This window comes from Magnolia sinica, chromosome 3, assembly GCF_029962835.1.
Source record: "Magnolia sinica isolate HGM2019 chromosome 3, MsV1, whole genome shotgun sequence".
Classification (NCBI taxonomy): Eukaryota; Viridiplantae; Streptophyta; class Magnoliopsida; order Magnoliales; family Magnoliaceae; genus Magnolia; species Magnolia sinica.
In genome coordinates, this window is record NC_080575.1 from 98,013,171 (window position 1) to 98,031,749 (window position 18,579).

The 18,579-nt window shown below is 40.0% G+C and overlaps 1 protein-coding gene across 3 annotated transcripts; it reads left to right on the forward strand.

Moving 5' to 3' along the window:
• Positions 1–484: 484 nt before the first annotated feature.
• Positions 485–8,435, forward strand: LOC131240361 (uncharacterized). 3 transcript variants are annotated; one of them, XR_009168720.1, is made up of 5 exons: positions 485–625; positions 4,371–4,577; positions 7,309–7,435; positions 7,521–7,678; positions 8,159–8,435. XR_009168720.1 is itself a non-coding variant. In XM_058238533.1 (5 exons), the coding sequence occupies exons 3-5, from the start codon at positions 4,387–4,389 to the stop codon at positions 7,602–7,604; spliced, it is 402 nt and encodes a 133-aa protein (XP_058094516.1). In that variant the 5' UTR covers positions 538–625; positions 3,250–3,397; positions 4,371–4,386; the 3' UTR covers positions 7,605–8,435. The 3 variants fall into 3 exon arrangements, 2 of the variants coding, with proteins under 2 accessions (XP_058094515.1, XP_058094516.1); XM_058238533.1 differs by adding an exon at positions 3,250–3,397 and having other exon boundaries at positions 538–625; positions 7,521–8,435; XM_058238532.1 differs by having other exon boundaries at positions 7,521–8,435.
• The last annotated feature ends 10,144 nt before the right edge of the window (positions 8,436–18,579 follow it).

Consider the following 18,579-nt stretch of genomic DNA (forward strand, 5'->3'; position numbering starts at 1 on the left):
ATTGCCGCTCCTGCTCTCAGCCGGGGTTCTGTGGGGTCCACCATGATATATTTGTTTCATCCACTCTGTCCATCCATTTTTAAAGATCATTTTAGACATCCAAAAATTACTTAAATACAAGACTGAATTGGACCACAAAGTGGGGATTAAATGGTTACCATAAAAAAATTGTTGGTAGCCGCGGAAGTTATGATCAATATGATATTCTGTGTTTTCCCTTGATCCAGATATATATGACCTTATGAACAGGTTGGATGGAAAATAGATGTCACGGTGGGCCCTAGGAAGATTTCAACGGTAGGCGTCATTATCATCGCTGCTTCCTATGGTGTGTTTCAGTTGAGTCTTGGATCTTCTTCTTTTTTGGGATCATGACGAAAATGATCTTTCAAAATGGATGGACGGCATGGATTAAAAAATACATCACGATGGACCCCACATAGCCCCTGCCTGGATTGAGTCCGTCCAGGCGGCGGGGGAAGGACTCAATCTGCCGCACACGTACAACTCGTCTTCGCGTGTGAAGTGAGGGATTTCATTTTTCAGAAGAATCAGTTCATGAAGTTTTCAACTCGAGAAAATCTCGTTGCAGCTGAAGCCGATTTCCTGCGTTTCTCGTGTTGTAGTAAGTTCCTCTTCTTCATCTTATTCTCTGATGTCTGCAGAAACCCTAGAAAGTTTCATATTGCAATCCAATTCAATAGCACGTCCAAACGCCACCGTAGGGTTTAAAAAACTCGAAGCCAGGCCTGGAAACGGTGTAATTGTGGTTTCTTTTCATCCATGTCTTTGTTACCTTATCAACAGGATGGATGGCAAATAAATATTCCAGTGGACCCCATGAAGTTTTTAATGGTAGGGATTCAGTCAAGATTGTTTCTTGCGGTGTGGCCCACTTGAGATTTGGATCAGGTTCATTTTTTGGGTCATATCCTAAAATGAGCTTTCAATACGGATGGACGGTGTGGATGTAAGGAAAGTGCATCGCGGTGGGCCCCTCAGTCAGGGATCCGAAACCGCCCACTGGGCACAGAGAGAGAGAGAGAGAGAGAGAGAGAGAGAGAGAGAGAGAGAGCATGGAACACCCATTAAACGAATAAGACTATGAGAGTCGTGGTCACTACTCGTTGTCAAAACCATTTATGTATCAATTCTAACATCTGATTTTTTAACGCTTGGTAATAGCATCCAACCTGTTCAGTAAGGTTTTCTAGCCATGAAAGTTGGGCGCCTCAAAAATCAGTCTAATCCAACCATCACATGGGTAACAAATGAATTGGAGGTTTTTGGATGGTTATTCATAGTCTTATTTGTTTAATGGGCATTCCATGCTAGTTATCTCGCTAGCATAGTTTTACTAACATAAAGCTACCCCGTCCATCAACTATGCTTTGTTGTGTGTATGGCATGGCATGCAACCATGGTGTGCCGTAAAGGCTGTTACGTAAAGGTAACAGTGGCAACCATTACACGTTACAGGGTCGTAAAGGTTGTAACAGCCGTTATGGAAAAAAAATGACTTGTAACCACCATTAACGGCCCGTTACGTCCCTTGTAAAGGCTGTAACAGCCTCGTAATGGTCTACTACATGGCAAATATAGGTTTTTTGGATTGTTTTTTTCAACATTATAGGGCAGAGACGGGTTTCTTGAGTTTTTTTTTCCTTTCAATAAAAAAAAAAAAAAAAAAAACAGAGAGTCCGTAATGGCCGTTATGGGGACCGTTACAGTCGTTACGACGCATATCGTAAAGGTAATGGTGGTGGCCATAACTGTTATGGAATACCTTGCATGCAACCCATCCAACCATCACATGGGCCACCATGCTTCAGTGCAAGTGTTTGGGTGGTTGTGCATTGTTTTCTATGGCATGGCCCATGTGATGGTTGGATATGATTGATTTTCTTGGGTAGATCACAGTTGGCTATTGTTTTCTATGGTGTGGCCCACTGCCCAATTCAGTAGGGTGGATCTAACCATCATGTGGCCCCTATTTACTATTTATAACACTAATTAAAATAGTAGTACATCATGAAGACTAAGCCCAACTAAGTGATCTCATCACCATGAGATTTGGTGCAACCAAACACATCTTAAAATAATAGGGAAAACTAGGCAAAGATTAAGTATAAATATAAAGAAATAGCAAGGAACCTATTTAATATATATATATATATATATATATATTTAAGATACCGTTACTTATATTATTTTATTTACTAAAATCATTGAAAACATTAACTAATTTTATTAAAAAAATAGAAAAACATAACAAATCATTTATGACTTTTATTAATTTTGATGTTTAGTGAAAAATAACTTGTAGTGTAAGCTACATAGCTTGTAATGTAGGCTGTAGCATGTAGAGCATGATAATTAGCGTGTAGCGTAGGCTACATGTGACTTAAGCTATTTTCATGAGCTACGTGAAAGCTATGCTAACTACGTAGCATAAGCTATTTAAAACACTAATTTTAATGGAATAAAATTATCAATTTTCAAAGAAAAAGTTTTTCGAGGGAGAAATGGCATGGGTATGGAAATTGTTATACTGAATTTTGGTAGAGAATCCCATGAACAACAATGCAATGACATAAATCTTAATCTCCTCATAGTGCAATTAGTGAGAAATGGCCTAAATACAATTTTGTTCAAGTCAGATCATACAGGTTCTCCAGATGTTTTAGCTATTCTATGAACATTGATTGAACCTTTAGGGTCTGTTCGGATTCGTGGAAAGTATGAGAAAGGAAATAATATTTCTTAGGAAACTTAATTTCCAAGAAATTATGGGAAAGAAAATATCATTTCCCCTGCTTGTTTTTTCGATTTTGCCCCCCAAAAAGGGCCTGTTACAAGATGTGCTGTTTGGCAAAACAAAACTTTACTGAGCAAAATTTCTTGGGCATGTGGGCCCTTAAAGCTAGATGACAGCACATATGCACATTAGCACACAAGCACATTTGTCACATACCGAGTGAAGATGGATGATGGCATATCTGGAATACTTTGCAGAAATGGGTGCAAAAAAGCATGGTTAGTTGGCTATTCCCACCTCCATTCCATGTTTCCACTATTAATATAAATTAGTGTCCACTCTGTAGTGCCTCTCAGGGTGTGATCCAAGCCTTTCATCAAGTAGATACTGGCATGTGTGTGCCTTGACTCAAAACTTTGTTTTTCCATGCTGTCCATTTATTTTTTTAAATCATGGGCCGCATGATAAGCAAACGTGCATGTTTTTCACAGTGAATCCACACAATGGATGGCTTAGATCTTTTATTGATGTACCAAGGAATATAAGGTGCGGAGGATTTGCTTTATACACGTGTGTGGGCTATGTTCGATTGATGCAATTTGCAGCGTATGAATGTAGAGAATTGAGCAACGGGCCTTGGTGTACATAACTGCACCTGCCTTCAATTCAAATACACAAACTATCTTTTGGATGGTCATAGTCTAGAAATCACATCCAACTATTTTTCGGCTCAAAATTAGTACAAGGATGACCCACTTGCTGGAGATACAAATCGCTCATTTTGCAGTCTTGATCATAGATGGTCCATGCTACAAGTATGATCACGTTCATCTATTTGAAGGACATTTTTTCAAATAATTATAGACATTTAGTCCTATCTGTTCTTTGCCGTCCATTTGCAAGTAATTACATGGACAGTTATATCTAATGAAGAAGATTTTGTTGCACGACCTGTCTTATGATGGGCCCACCAGATCAGCATTCTGGATCTTTTTATTCAATACAAGTGCCCCCAACTTTTGAAGAAAATAGGCGATCGCTGCCTTTGAAATGGTATGGGTATAACTAGTGATGAGTTGGAAAATGTGGAAAAGGAAATACAGTTTCCAAGGCCGGAGGGTGGGAAAATATTTTGGAGATTTTGTCAGAAAATTAGCTACATTGGAAATACAATTTCTCACTATTTCCTGTCGTTTCAGTCATTGAAACAGCTTGACAGCAGGTATAACTGAGAAACCCTCTTTCCTTTCCTACAATTTATCTCAATCCAAACAGTCCTATAGAAAAGAAGTCTACAATCTCCCACAAGAAAATTTATAGCTGGAATTAAAAGAAAATTTTGGAAATATTGTGAATCGATCATATTCAATTGGGCCAATTCTTTGGTTTATGAGGGCTTTTTTTTTCCAGTTGGGATAGCAATTTCATGGACAGCATGAAGACTATTTTATGGAAGTAATGTGGTCAATATGACTAATGATGATTTGTTAATTGTTACGTGAATAACTATGTTACTTTTTTTTCCCTTCATATAAGTTCCACATAAGGATATTTCTGATAATTCTCTTCCCATCATCGATCGACTATATTAATATTTGGACATTGAATATAGGTTCACATGATCTACTATGAATATGTCTGAAATGACAACGGAGTCTGCTAAGAAGGTTGATCCAGTAGTTTCCCGCGCTACAATTCAGCATTCTGCTGCTCGATTCAAAAGATGGGGCAGGAAGTATCCGTTTATCAGATACGGGCTTCCATTCATTTCACTCACTGTGCTAGGGACAGTTGGCCTTGGTCATCTCTTACATGGGAGGCAAGCTATCACTATCCATTAGTCATCTTAAAATTGTATTATTTACTATATGATTTGAATTTCATGAAAAATTGTTCGTGATGCAATTTGAATGCTATTTCACAAATCCGTACATGAATTGGACTCAATTCATACATGAATTCTGTGACTCATGTATGCTCTGTGTAGTTTCTGTTACTGTGTAGAGATGATATTGCACATGGATGCTCCGTGTAGTTTTTGTTACTGTGTAGTGATGTTATGGACTGTCATAAATCGATAAAAACTTAGTGATAGACTATGGTTGATTTGAATGTATTGTATTTTTCTTCACTTCTAAATACTTTTTAATCTTTTCATCATTTTTCTTCATTGTTGTTTAGATTCACGTTGGAAGTTATGGTATAAATTTGACGCCCACTGCCAACCTAACCGTTGATGGGGACATCATGCACACGCCCCCTCTACGTGCATATTCGAGGAGGAGGCGGTCCCTATTTTCGATTTGGATCGACGGCGACATCTTTGGAGGACCCCATAAGTAGGGGGCTGCGTTATGGAGCATTGGAGTGGACTCGATCATTACATAGATCCTGCCATCGGATCTCATGATCATGGCCCAACACTTTAGATGATTTAGGATTTTGAGTTTTGATTATTTTTATTATCAGAAACATCATGAACGGCTTTGATTGCTTAGATTAGTTATTTTATTTATTTTAGTTTTGGTCTTAGTGCGTGCACATGGCGCAAGGGTAGTTTTGTCTTTTTGGATTTAAGATTTTCTTATAAATAAAGCAATCCCATGTATGAACTCTCATGATATTATGAATAAAAAAATCATGCATTTCTTCCTCTCTCTCACATTGAGTTGAAGGATCAAATTGGGTGCGAAACTCTCCCTTCCTTGAATGGTTAACTATCATGGTGCGAAGCCACATCCCCTCCAAATCATCACTATCTTCTTCCGCATCTTATGTATCATCCTCAATACCCCATCCATCATCAGATTCACTAATTTTCGCATCAAAATCCTCTGCTACAGTACACAAGAATGTTTTCAGATTCTGGTGCACCCAAGGGGCTGAAACTTCGGTGGAGTACTATGCACAAACTATGTGCCGGATCGAAGTAATTTTTGGTATTGAAACAACCCACCCTTGGCCGATCCTAACTTAGGAGTCTTTTCCTGATTTTGTGGGCCCCACACACATACGGACGTCCAGTCATACACGTGCATCCAGGCCAACCTGCTGTCCAGCGTGCATGGCCCAATCCAGGTCCTCTTTTCCCCTTTGTTTCTTTTTTGTTTTTTACCTTAAAACCTCCCCATAGAATCCCCCATTAATCATCTACCTAAACCCCTTCGGATATATCCCTAATATTCACTCTTAAACATGATCAATATGTGGTACAACGGAATCGTTAAATCTGTAAATTGCTAAATCAATTCCTATACCCTCGAATACCTTGACCGATCCCTAACCGTCATCTAGAAAACCTCATAATCCAAAATCCATAACCCAAAAGGGTCTCAAATCTCAAATTTTCCCAATTTTCAAACCCTAGATTTTCCCCTAAATTGAAACTTAGTGAATCTCTTGAGTCGAGAACAATCCTATGCAAGAATGGGTGATTATTATACTCCTTTGGACTTGTTTGGCTTATAATTTTATTTGATCCAACCCTAATGGTTGTGTAGGCTTGGACCCCCATAGATTCCCCTTCTTGAATGTTTGATAGTATGTAGGATGTAGAATTTTGTTACTTTTTAATATTGGCATAATCACAAACTTGATTTCTTGCACTCCATGGTTAATTTCATGTCCTGCATTAACCGTCCTCCTTTATTGGGGCAGGGGACTGGCTATGAGAGCATAAAACTCTCACAGGTGCAATGTAATAGTCTGTTACATAGGCTTATTACAATCAAGCACCATCTAATAGTCTATTACATAGGTTGATTACAATTAACAAGTAGGTTGCAATCAATGGGTTCTTTTCATCATTTTTCTTAAAAATTTGAAAGGGAACTGATATCCACACCCACTCTTTTTAATCCCATTCTTTCTACTTTCGGTTTTAGGATAGGAACTTGTTACTATCCTGAAACCCAAATTAGAAAGAAAGGGCGTGTAGCTTCAGAACATGTTCTAGGATTTTTTATTTATTTTTATTTTTTTAATTACATATACTGGCTCATTTCATTCAGGTGCTTAGTCCATTATGGACCATAACGTCATTTGTTATGGCCGATTTAATAGAAACAACAGTCCGAGGTGACATTTTCCTTAGGTTTTTTTTTTTTTTTTAAAATGGCCACTGTAATGTCTGATACATTACCCTTGTGATTTTATACAATAAACATCACAGCTATGATCAGCAATACACTATAGGTAAGGTAACTGTCTATTTGATAATGCCATTGAATGGACAGATGATGGTCTGAGCAGTGCAAGATGTGGCTCTTGCAACTCATGCCCACCCATAATGGGGCCCATGATTCGGATTAGAGCTGTCAACGGGCCGAGCCTAGGGTTGGTCTCAGCCTGGATTTTGAACTGTTTCGGATATTCAAAATTCTGATTTTGGCAGGCCCGAGCCCAGCCATTGACACCCCTAATTTGGATAGTTTGGACTGACATGCATTAAGCCACATGTTATGGATCAGTAAAGAGCACGGTTCTAAGCATTCTGACATATCTAGCTTAATTGTGTTTCTTCTGAAATGCAATTTATCTTTGTGGATCAGTAAAGAAGTGGCCAAGGTAAAGGATGATCATGAGTGGGAAATCATAGAGACTACGAAAGCACTTTCGAGAACAGGACCTGTAGATGGTTATAAGCCAAAGAAGATTTCATTGGAGGAAGAGCTGAAGGTAAGGAGTATGCTGCCTATAGATTTGATGCAAGTAGAGCCTTTGCGTAGCTTTTGCTGATCGCGTGTGGTTGTTTTATTTTTAGGCTTTGCAGCAGAAAGTAGACATAAACAGCTATGAGTACAAGAGAATTCCCAGGCCAGATGAAGGGAACTCAAGCAAGAAGTAGCTCCTCACTCCCTTTTTGCCGGTTTCTTTGATATGACATAACCTTCACATCTGTAGACATCTGTCTTTAGTAAGGTACGATGTGATCACTTTAATCTACTATTGGCTATGTTTGAATGCACTATCCAATCAAATTGCACTTATTAATTTAATGAGCTGGAATTAACCAAAATTTAATGCTGTTAGGGCCTGTTTGGGTGCCACATAAAACTGAATTCTTCATTTTATTTAATCCTAATTATCTATTAGAGATCTTCTTCTTTTTTCTTTATTTGGCAGGGTTTAAAAACATAACCTACAATTTATATAAATTATGATGTCTAGTACATGGTTGATACCAACCAAAATGAGATGATCACTTTTAAGTGGCACCCAAACATGCCCTTAGCATTATCGTTGAGGTTCTGGCAGGAAAATTGCAATTTCAATACTTTCAAGTTGGACCTGAAAGGAATGTGACTGCAATTCGAGGGCTACTTCCTTTCTTGATTATTAGAAAACATCATTAACGTTTGCCATTTCCTCTCTTGGTTAAACTAAATGTTCTTAATGCAGTTCACTTGGGTATCGAAATGCTACGTGAAATTCTCATTCTCTGTTACCCATGCCATCCATAGCTTTTCATCCACTTATGTCCATATTGTAATAACTATCTTTAACTGATGATATGGTCCTTGATAGAGTGGAATGGTGGAACATGACTCATGTAGCCGATCCCAAATAGTTGGGACAAGGATTAGATGATGATAATTATGATTGTAATAACTATTTTTGAACCCCACCTTCAATATGATGCTTGCAATTCTATAACATCCACAAGATTTTCAGACCATTCCTCTGTGGGCCCCGTCGTGGGTTGGTTTGAATGGAAAATTTTACACTCATCCAGTAATCCCATCCATCTGATCTAACATCTGACTTCTGAGGATTATAACGGTTAGATGAAAAAGAAGTAGATGTCCCCATTGTATGGGCACAAGTCATCTAATTGGACAGGTAGGATATTCTGAGAAGGATGTAATTTTTTGGCTGTAGCATGAGCTCCTTTCCTGTGTTCTTGCTTTAGTTGTGCAATCCTTCTAAGCAGGTGCTGCTACCACTCCAAATTGCGCTCCTGAGATCCCTCTCGCTTCTTAGGTGTTTATGCTTGCTAGGATTTGAAACCGATGCTTACCCACTCCAGCACCTGCATCTGTTCCTGCTTTGCTTTGTCTGTCATGCAGCTATATTTCTTGTTGGACAATGATCATGTTGCCCAATCTCTCTCCAGCCATTTGTGGTGGGTATGAGTCCTAGGTGCATTCAAACATGTCTTCCTCACCAAATTTCCCATTGGGAATGTGCATGGGGATTTCCACCTACCATAAATTGCATATGGGAGAGTTGGTAACACATGCATAATGCAATCTTTTCCTTCAATACTTGATCCCAAAATGCCCCCACCTTGTCCAATTATTTATCCCGTTTCTTCCCAAATTGCACAAAGCATTAAAAATTGAAAATTTACACCCTATTTTCAACATTTATATATTAGAGCCGGGTGGATGGAGTGGATATTTGTCTCTGGAGTTTCATATACAGTGGATACAATGGAAGTGAATGGGAAGTTTTATGGGATAGCTATAAGATAAACCATGTTGTATGGAATGGATAGAACGTTGGGCAGTCAAGGAACAGCATGCTCGTAGGATGAGTGTGGCTAAAAATGAGGAATTGAGGATGTTGAGATGGATGAGTGGCAAGACAAGAAAAAGGTAGAATTAGAAAATAGAAGTGAATTCAACAGAGGGAACTTCTAAGTAGCACCAATAGGTAATAAGATGAGGGAAATCAAACTTAATTGATTTGGCCATGTGCAACGAAGATCAAGAACTGCACCAGTTAGGGATGAGCTGGTTCAATTGAAGGCTCTAAAAGGGCAAGGAGAAGGCATAAAGTACGTGGTTGGAGGTAGTAAGAAAAGACTTGTCCTCCACCCACAGTTTAACTAAGGGTATGGTCCATGATAGAGTGGAATGGTGGAACGGGATTTGTAGCTGAACCCAATTAGTTGGGGTGAGGCTTAGATTATGCTGATGATATAACTCATTCCATAAATGCATTAAACCTTGAATTACAAGTGTGAATGGTAAAGAGATAATACATGACGTCAAAGTAGTGCATTTTGGTCCTAAATAGCCATATGTCCACTAAATTGCTTGCTTGCAATTCATCTTGTCCTCCATATTCCTGGAAGGTAAATGCAACAGTGATTCCTGAGAATTAACGCCATCCATCAGGCAGACCGTGGTCATGACTGAACTGAAGATCTGCCTGGTGAGTAGGCCACACTGGTATGAGAAAAATGGACTGGTGAGTGGCCCTATTCTTGCACAGTTTACCGCTTTTGGTAAGTATGGTAAACCTTTCGATTAGATTGTACACCATTTCAATGCTGGAGTGCAGGTGCCATTTATTCCCGTTCCCTTCAGATTGCAAATTTGTTAGAGGAAAACTTTGATACTTTGGCAGAATGATTGGTTGATATGCAGGCACTGAGAAATTGTACATGTGGTGTACCAGTGACTCATATTAAACTGTCCAAATGGTGAGCCCTGCTTTAGAGGATCAGAAACCAAAGGTTGCAGTAATTTGGTTACGTAAACTAGCAGATTTTGGAAATTAATTGGACAGTCGAGATGGAAATGCCAACTGTTTAAATTCAGCGAACAAGTGTCCACAAACCAGAGGTTAAGATTGCTCAACCAGTAATAGTATCTATTTTTGCGATGACCTGTTGACTGTGGTTCCCACAACTGGGACAGGTTAATTTGAGTTAATGCATGCCTCTGTATAACTTAAGTGGGTGGATATCAACCATCACACTCTCACCACACAGCTAGAGTATTAAATAACTTATCGATTTATTGAACTGTTTGTATTATAGAGTCCTGAAATTCCTCTCATCATATTACATTTCTGCAACCATATTTGTACCATTTTGCACAGGAATCATAGGATGCTTGGTTTTTCAGTTCTTGCTGGTGTAAACCATGGTCAAGTGATCCAGATCATTGATCTGTTGGGCCCACTGAACCATGGATGTAACACGACTCGTGAAATTCCCAGATTGAAGATCCCAAGCCCCAATATTGGGCCCTTTTTCAGTGGAGTGGACAATTTCTGCATCTCTTGTTAACCATTTATGTGCAGGCCACAAATGGGAAAGTTAAGATTGTATTGCTCAGGGGATTTCTGGGAACTGTCCATTTATAGTGGGACCCAACCGAGCAATGGTCTACATTTCTTAACCTTGGCCCCACTTGAACAAACAACAAAACTGAGTATACTTTTGCGTACCCTTGGGGTTGAGGATTATATAAGAACTGTGCTAGCATAACCCACATCCGTATACGGCACACATACCTGCTAACCAAGCGTAATGTGGGGAAAAAAGAAAGAGATCCACCCCACCCATGTGGTCTGCCTCCTCATATTCACACGATCCAAAGTTTAGGTAGGCCATACCATAGGTAACAATTGGGATGGAGATCAATCACCATTAGTTGTGTGTGGCACTCACCATGGTGTTGATATGCCATCCAATCCATTCATCTGATTCACATTCTTGAAATGAAAAACAGCAAAAGTCATGTTATTTCAAGACTCAATGTGCCTATAACATGTAAATCTATAGCTTTGAGGCATGCTTTTACACCATTCCATATGATGTGGCCCACCAGAATTTTGGATCTTTCAAGACTTCTGAATAGGATTTTGTAGATCAATGCAAGAAATGGATGGGATGGATGACATTTAAAATTTTAAATGAAATTGTTACCCTATTTTAGCATTTTGTGCAACTTGTGCGAGCTATGCGAGCTCACGTTTCTGATCATACAGTGTAATTCTTCTCTATTGCATGCATCAAATGGAGCTTTTAAACAAAAACTTGTTATGTTGAATCAGGTCAGTGATGGATTTATCGCTCATATGTGTGTTTTCCATAGCATATCAGTTTGGTGAATGGGTAATGAAATGCAGTCTTATCTCTATGGCGGATAATGCATCCTGTTGTTGTTGTTGTTGTTGTTGTTGTCATTTATGCAGGTAGCCTCTCTCCACCAAAATCTAAGATAAACCATGATTTGGAAATACAAAATAGGGATAGTTAGGTAGGGGTTGGGTTATGGCGGGGGCCATTCCCTTGAGTTTAGTGATTCCAACTTGGAATCTTGCAAATCCTAACGCCCTGTTTTGTTTTGTTTTTTGAAAGATGACAACATTTTATTAAGAAGCTCTCCAAATGCGAGAAAAGAATACAACCCCAAAGAAAAGAAGTACGTAGATAGCGGGTCCCCTTGTCTAAGACCACGGGAGGGCCTTAAAGAAGCCTTGTAGGTGACCCTTTAACTGGCATAGAGAAGGAGGCTGAATGAACACATTACCCAAGATCTCCACTCCAAACCACACCCCATCCTTTCCAACATATAGTCCAGAAAGTCCCAATCAACATGATCATACGCCTTCTCAATATCGAGTTTACATACTATCCCACTGATCTTCTCCTTGTACCTGAAGTTGATGCACTCATAAGCAATCAATGCATTATCCGATATTTGTCTTCCCAACACAAGCTCTTTGGGATTCTGATATCACCTTGAATAGGATCTGTCTTAGGCACGACGATAGAACTTTAGCTAAGATTTTGTAAGGCCCCCTATAAGGCTTATCAGTCAGTCCAACTGTTCAACACCTTCAACTTTAGGAATGAGGGCAATGAAAGTGGCACCAAACTCCTTGGATAGCCGACCCCTTTCCAAAACTCCTCAACATCATCCAAAACATCCTTTGTGATTACATGACAGAACTTTTGAAAAAGAAAAAGAAAAAGAGGGTGTGTGTGTGTGTGTGTGTGTGTGGACCAGCTGGACTCACAACCTTATCGCCACACAGCATCTAGAGTGGCTTTCACTTCCTCTTCTATTATTGGTCTTTTAAGATATATGACATTGACGCAGGGATGAACGTGATGAGGTCGATCACCGTCTTCCTCAAGGATAACTACTACGAATCCATGGAGCTTCTCTGGACTCCTCACAGAGACTTCTTGAGTCCACAAGGAAAAAAAAAAAAAGCAAGAAAAATATAAATAAATTCTATAAAATTCGTAATTTGATTGATTGATGAAATAAACGAGTCTACAACCCTTTAAATAGGTATACCAAGCTTTGGAAGAAGTTTCAGAATCAAACTACAACTAAAACTCCCTAAAATTCGTAACTTATAAATAGTAAATTTACTATTTATAGTAAATGTCCTATGTGGCTTAACCACATTATTCTCCTAATTTTTCTAAATACTTTTCATGTAGGACACAACTCCTAAAGCCCAATAGATGAAGAGTTACAATCAAACCAAAACTTACTATAAATAGTAAAAACGGAAATAAAATTGATTTTTGATTGTCAATCTGATGGAATCTCGCAAATTGGGCATATAGCTTCTCCTACCCCAAAATCATATGTGATTGTCGATCTGATTGGCTAAAGTAGATTCTCCTACCCCAAAATCATATATGGTACGTCAAGTAACTCATTCCGGCTTGCGAGATATGCATGTTTTAAGGTTCTGACGGTCTTGATGACTTCCACCTCCGATCGGGCCTTCTCTAGTCCGTCTTGGACATGAAAGTGTCTGCGACACCGCTCTACATCAAACATCCTCATTAGAGAATTGCTTGAATTGAGGATTATCCAACTTTGGCCGAGCCCATTTCTCTCCTAATAGCAACTTGTGATAAAATGAAACAATAGAATCACAAATTTTATGTTCTTATCAGAAATTCTAACTCCAAATACTAAGGAGGATATTCTATTTACCCGAGCTCTAGCGCTAGCAATGCTATGGAAAAATTGTGTTCTTGTCTCATTCCTTTAACCAAACCACTCTTGATCTTTTTTCTTTTTCTTTTTCTTTTTAATCCTTTTTAAAATTAAAAAAAAAAAAAAAAAAAAAAAACACGCACACCCCCACAAACTCACGCTAGTAGAATTTCACACCTATGGATACTCGAACCCTTGACCGGGCATTGAAACTCCTGAGAGTCTACCACCCGAGCAAGGGAAAGGATCCAACAACTCTTGATCTTTGACACCATTTTATTTCTTCTTCTTTCACCCGCTTTATGTACCTGGAAATCATATCGGTCCTTTTCGATCTATCTTCCTCCATCAGGCCATCGCTTTCCTCCAATGGGTCAAACTTGTGAATTTCTTTAGCCAAAACATCAAAGTTCTCTTCCCTCCTTCCCAACACCTCTTTTTTCCACTGCCTAAGCTTCTCTTTCAGCGTTGTCAACTTTTTGCTCAATTTGAACCCTGCATACCCACTGACTTTGAATGAAGACCACCAATCTGTGATCAGCTGAGAGAAACCATCCACTTCCAACCAGGCTTTTTCAAACCTAAAAGGATGCAGGTCCCAATTCTTGTTTACAGTCTATAGAGCGATAGAGTGATGGAGCGATGATCAGATATACTTTCTGACAAACCAGAGGGTATCTCTCAAGTCAATCCACTGAAACCAAAAATCTGTCAATCCTTCACATGGTTGCATTCTTCTACCCATTGGAACAGGTAATTTTGGCCCTTCTTGTGGGAGATCAACCAGCTCATGACGCTGAAACCAAAAATCTGTCAATCCTTGACATGGTTGCATTCTTCTACCCATTGGAACAGGTAATTTTGGCCCTTCTTGTGGGAGATCAACCAGCTCATGACACCAGATCCAATCAGAAAATTTCAACATGTGGTAGTAACTTCCCCTCCCCCAGATTTTTCGTAGGAAAAGCAAGTGACACTAAAGTCATTGCCTATACACCAAGGGCAATCCCACTTCTGTCTAACCTTGTCTAGTTCATCCCAGATCAAATCCCGCTGGTTATACACACAAGGCCCGTAAACATCGTCACAGCTCGTGCCAGCTCTTCCTCGGAACTCATCCAAATGAACGTAAATCCCCATATCGCTGCGGTTGTCCTGTCTCTTGCGACAACAACTTCCATGACTACCCCTGTCCCGAATACCCTTGCGAAATTGACTGGAGCCCAACACAGGGTTGGATATTCCAATCGTCCTGAACTTGTATTCACTTTAGTATTTTTCTGTTTCCGGTGTGATAGCCTCCCAGTCTCCCTCCAGAATATACATGTTTTTCCTTTTCTGGTGATTTCGTCTCGTCATGAGCTTGTTTCCCTTCTAAGGTGTTTCGTTGCTACTTAAAAGTGATTTTATTTTATGTATTAGAGATTATAGGTTATATAAATTATAGAAATGATTACTGCTCTTAGCGCGATATAAGCTATAGTGCTCACTGTCCATTAGAGCTGTACACCAACCAAGTTAGCTCGGTTAACTTGCTCGACTCGACTCAATAAAGTTCGATTCGACTCAGTTCGAAATTGAGTTCGAGCCAAGTCAATGTGATTTTTTGAGCTTGAAAAAATTTCAAGCCGAGTTCGAGCTTGCCCAAGCTCAACTCAACTCGGATTGAACCTCCACTCGAATCAATGAAGATTGAATCAGCTCGGTGATTTGGTTATTTTGATATTCACGTTGCTTGCCAAGTGTTTGATGAAATGACTTAATGAAGTGCTGTTTTGGGTGCATGCATTCTCGGCAGTATTGGCTAGTGTCGAGGAAGGAATGGATGCGAAACAAATCACAAAAAAAAAAAATCATATTATAAAATTACCCTCAAATCATGTTTTTGATGTTGCCCGTACAGTGTTTGATGAAATGCATGTATATTACTGTTACTGTCTTGCATTTGTGAAATATTGAAGGTGTGCTCTATATGTTTGAGAAAATGTCGCATAAGCTCAAACTCAGCTCGAACTGGCCGAGCTGCTGACCGAACCGAGCTGGGGTTAGTTACTGGCAAGTCGGGCCGAGCTGTGCCAAGCTCGACTCGGTTCGACTCGCGTACAGCTCTACTGTCCATATTCTGAACTGTTGGGCTAGCCTGCCCGGCCGGGCCTGAGCCTGGCCCGTTGACAGCGCTACATGGATGGGGTGTTTAGGACGCTCTCTTAGAAGTGATTCTTTAGAACCATAAATCATACATAGCCACGACAAAAATATGATTCAAGTTAGTGATTGGAACTACTTTTATGTGAGTAATCAAGACCATTCATTTTATAGGCCATGGGAAAATATGATTCAAGTTAGTGATTGATGTTTAGAAATAGCTGATTGGTGTGATTATCATGCAGTATTCCATGAAATGTATGGTCCACCTATGAATATAGATTGATTGGACAGTCCCAAGTGTTCCAAGAGGACCTAAGTTTTTTTGGGAAAGGGTGCACTTCTAAGACGTATTTAAGTGGGGAAGGGAAATGCTAATGAACTCACTCACCTTCATTGGGACGACAGCAACATCATTCAAGTTTTTTAAGTTGCATGTAGCATGACCAATGGTCGATCTGCACCGTCCGTTCAATTGTATCATTGGAGAAAAGCCATTGTAAATTGCATTGTTTCGGAAGAATACCATCCAATCAATTTCTGGAGAATGGACAGTCTAGATGTAGCAAAAATAAGGAAATTAGGTCCAATAATCATCTTGTCCATTCAATAGGTCTCCCCAAGGACTCCAATGGCTCCCACAGAAGAAGTTCGATTGATAAGTGACGCAGGAGAGGACGTGAGGTCGAGCACTGTCTTCCTCGAGAGGGTAACTATTCCGAATCCACTGAACTTCTCTGGACTCCTCACAGAGACTTCTTCAATCTATTAGGAAAGAAAGCAAAAAATAGAAATAAATTCGAAATTGATTAATGAATGAATAAAAATGAGTTCACAACCCTTTAAATAGGGGTACCAACCAATGAAAAAGATATCAGAATCAAACTACAACTAGAACTCCTAGAATTCGCGACTTACTATAAATAGTAAACTTACTATTTATAGACGGTCGTTATGTCTACTAATGCACAAGGTTTTCGGCCAAAAATAGTAAGTGTCCTATATGGCTTCACCAAACCGTTCTCCTAATTATTCAAAGCTCTTTTCATGTTGGGCGCAACTCCTAAAGCCCGACGGATGAAGAGTTATAATCAAACTATAAGTTACTATTTATAGTAAAAATGAAATTAAAATAGGGAAATGACCGTCGATCCAGGGGTTTTTCGCAATTCCGAGCTGCGCAACCCATCATAGCAGGGTTGGTTGGCTAAAGTAGCTCGTTCTATCCCAAAATCATATATTTTACGTCAGGTAACTCATTCCGAATTGCGAGATACGCCTGATCTAAGGTCTGATGGTCCGGATCACTTCTGTCGTCGACTGGGCCTTTTCTGATCCAGCTTGGCTATGAAACTGTCCGCGACCCGCTCTACATCAGTCCCCTCCACTTCAAAAGAACTCGTCCTTGAGTTCTCATCCTACGCTGGTTCATGATACTCGGTCAGGTCCGCGACGTTGAAAGTCCGTGAGATCGCCATGTCATCTGAAAGATCAACAACATAAGCATTATCATTGATCTTTCGGATGATTGGTATCGGTCCAATCTTTTTATTCTTCAACTTGTTGTACGTTTCGGTCGGAAATCGTTCTTTGCGCAGATGGACCATTACTTGGTCGCCCACCTCAAACACTTTTTGTCGCTGATGCTTGTCCGCTTGCTCCTTGCACTTTTCGTTCGAGGCATGTAGCTTGGTTTGTACCTCCGCATGAATGCCCATGATCTTGTCAGCCATATGTTCTGTTGCAATGCTCATGCCTGGGAGCTTGGGCAAAGGGACCAAGTCTAGTGTGTGGCGAGGTACTCGTCCGTAAATAACCTGGAACGGGGATTTCCTTGTCGAGCGGTTTACCATGTTGTTGAATGCAAACTCCGCTTGAGACAGTCAAATCCCACTGCTTTGGTTTTTCTCCTGAAATACATTGAAGGAGGTTTCCCAACGTGCGATTCACAACCTCAGTTTGACCGTCAGTTTGTGGGTGGTAGATGCTGCTGAACTGAAGTTGTGTATTGAATCGAGTCCACAAAGTTTGCCAAAAGTGGCTTATGAACTTCGTGTCACGGTTAAAAGTAATAGTCTTGAGAATCCCGTATAGCCGCACAATTTCTATGAAGAATAGATTCACCACGTGTGTTGCATCGAGAGTCTTCTTGCATGGAATAAAGTGCGCTATCTTGGAGAAACGATCTACTACCACGAACACCAAATCTATGCCGCGTTGTGTTCGTGGGAGACCAAGCACAAAGTCCATAGATAAATTCTCTCAAGGACCGTCAGGCACGGGTAACGGGGTGTAGAGGCCCGTATTATGAGATTGTCCCTTGGAGGTCTAACAAATATAACAACCTTGGACTACCTTTCCTACATCACGTACCAATTGCGGCCAATAATACCGTTCTTCCACAAGAGCTCGCGTCTTGTCTCGCCCAAGGTGTCCACTGAGGCCACCTTCATGTAGCTCCTGGATTATCTGTTCCCTTAGCGAACTGTTCGGGATGCACAGTCGATTTCCCTTGAAAAGGAACCCGTCTTTCATATGTAAGTCGCCGGGGTGACCTTCTTGGCATCTAACTCATGCGTCCTTAAAGTCGTCGTCATCAACATATGTCTTTGAAGAACTCGAACCCGACAACCTCATTGCTCATAGTGACTAACAAAGTTGTACGGCAACTCAGTACATCAGTTACTTTGTTCTGTTGCCCTGACTTGTGTTTTAGTATGAACGTGAATTCCTGCAAAAACGAAATCCATCTAGCATGCACACGGTTAATGTTAGCTTGACTATTAATGAATTTGAGAGCTTGATGGTCCGTGTAAAGTATGAATTCCCTCTTAATCAAATAATGTCGCCAGTGTCGCAGTGCCTGGACCACCGCGCATAACTCGATCTCATATGTAAACCACTTCTTGCGTGCATCGCTAAGTTTCTCGCTGTAGAAGGCTACCAGTCTACCTTCTTGAGACAAAA

Coding starts and splice junctions, on each gene's coding strand:
- LOC131240361 (XM_058238532.1), top strand. CDS start 4,387: ATGAATATGTCTGAAATGACAACGGAGTCTGCTAAGAAGGTTGATCCA. Junction 4,578..7,308: donor GGTCATCTCTTACATGGGAG/GCAAGCTATCAC, acceptor TTTGTGGATCAG/TAAAGAAGTGGCCAAGGTAA. Junction 7,436..7,520: donor CATTGGAGGAAGAGCTGAAG/GTAAGGAGTATG, acceptor TTTTATTTTTAG/GCTTTGCAGCAGAAAGTAGA.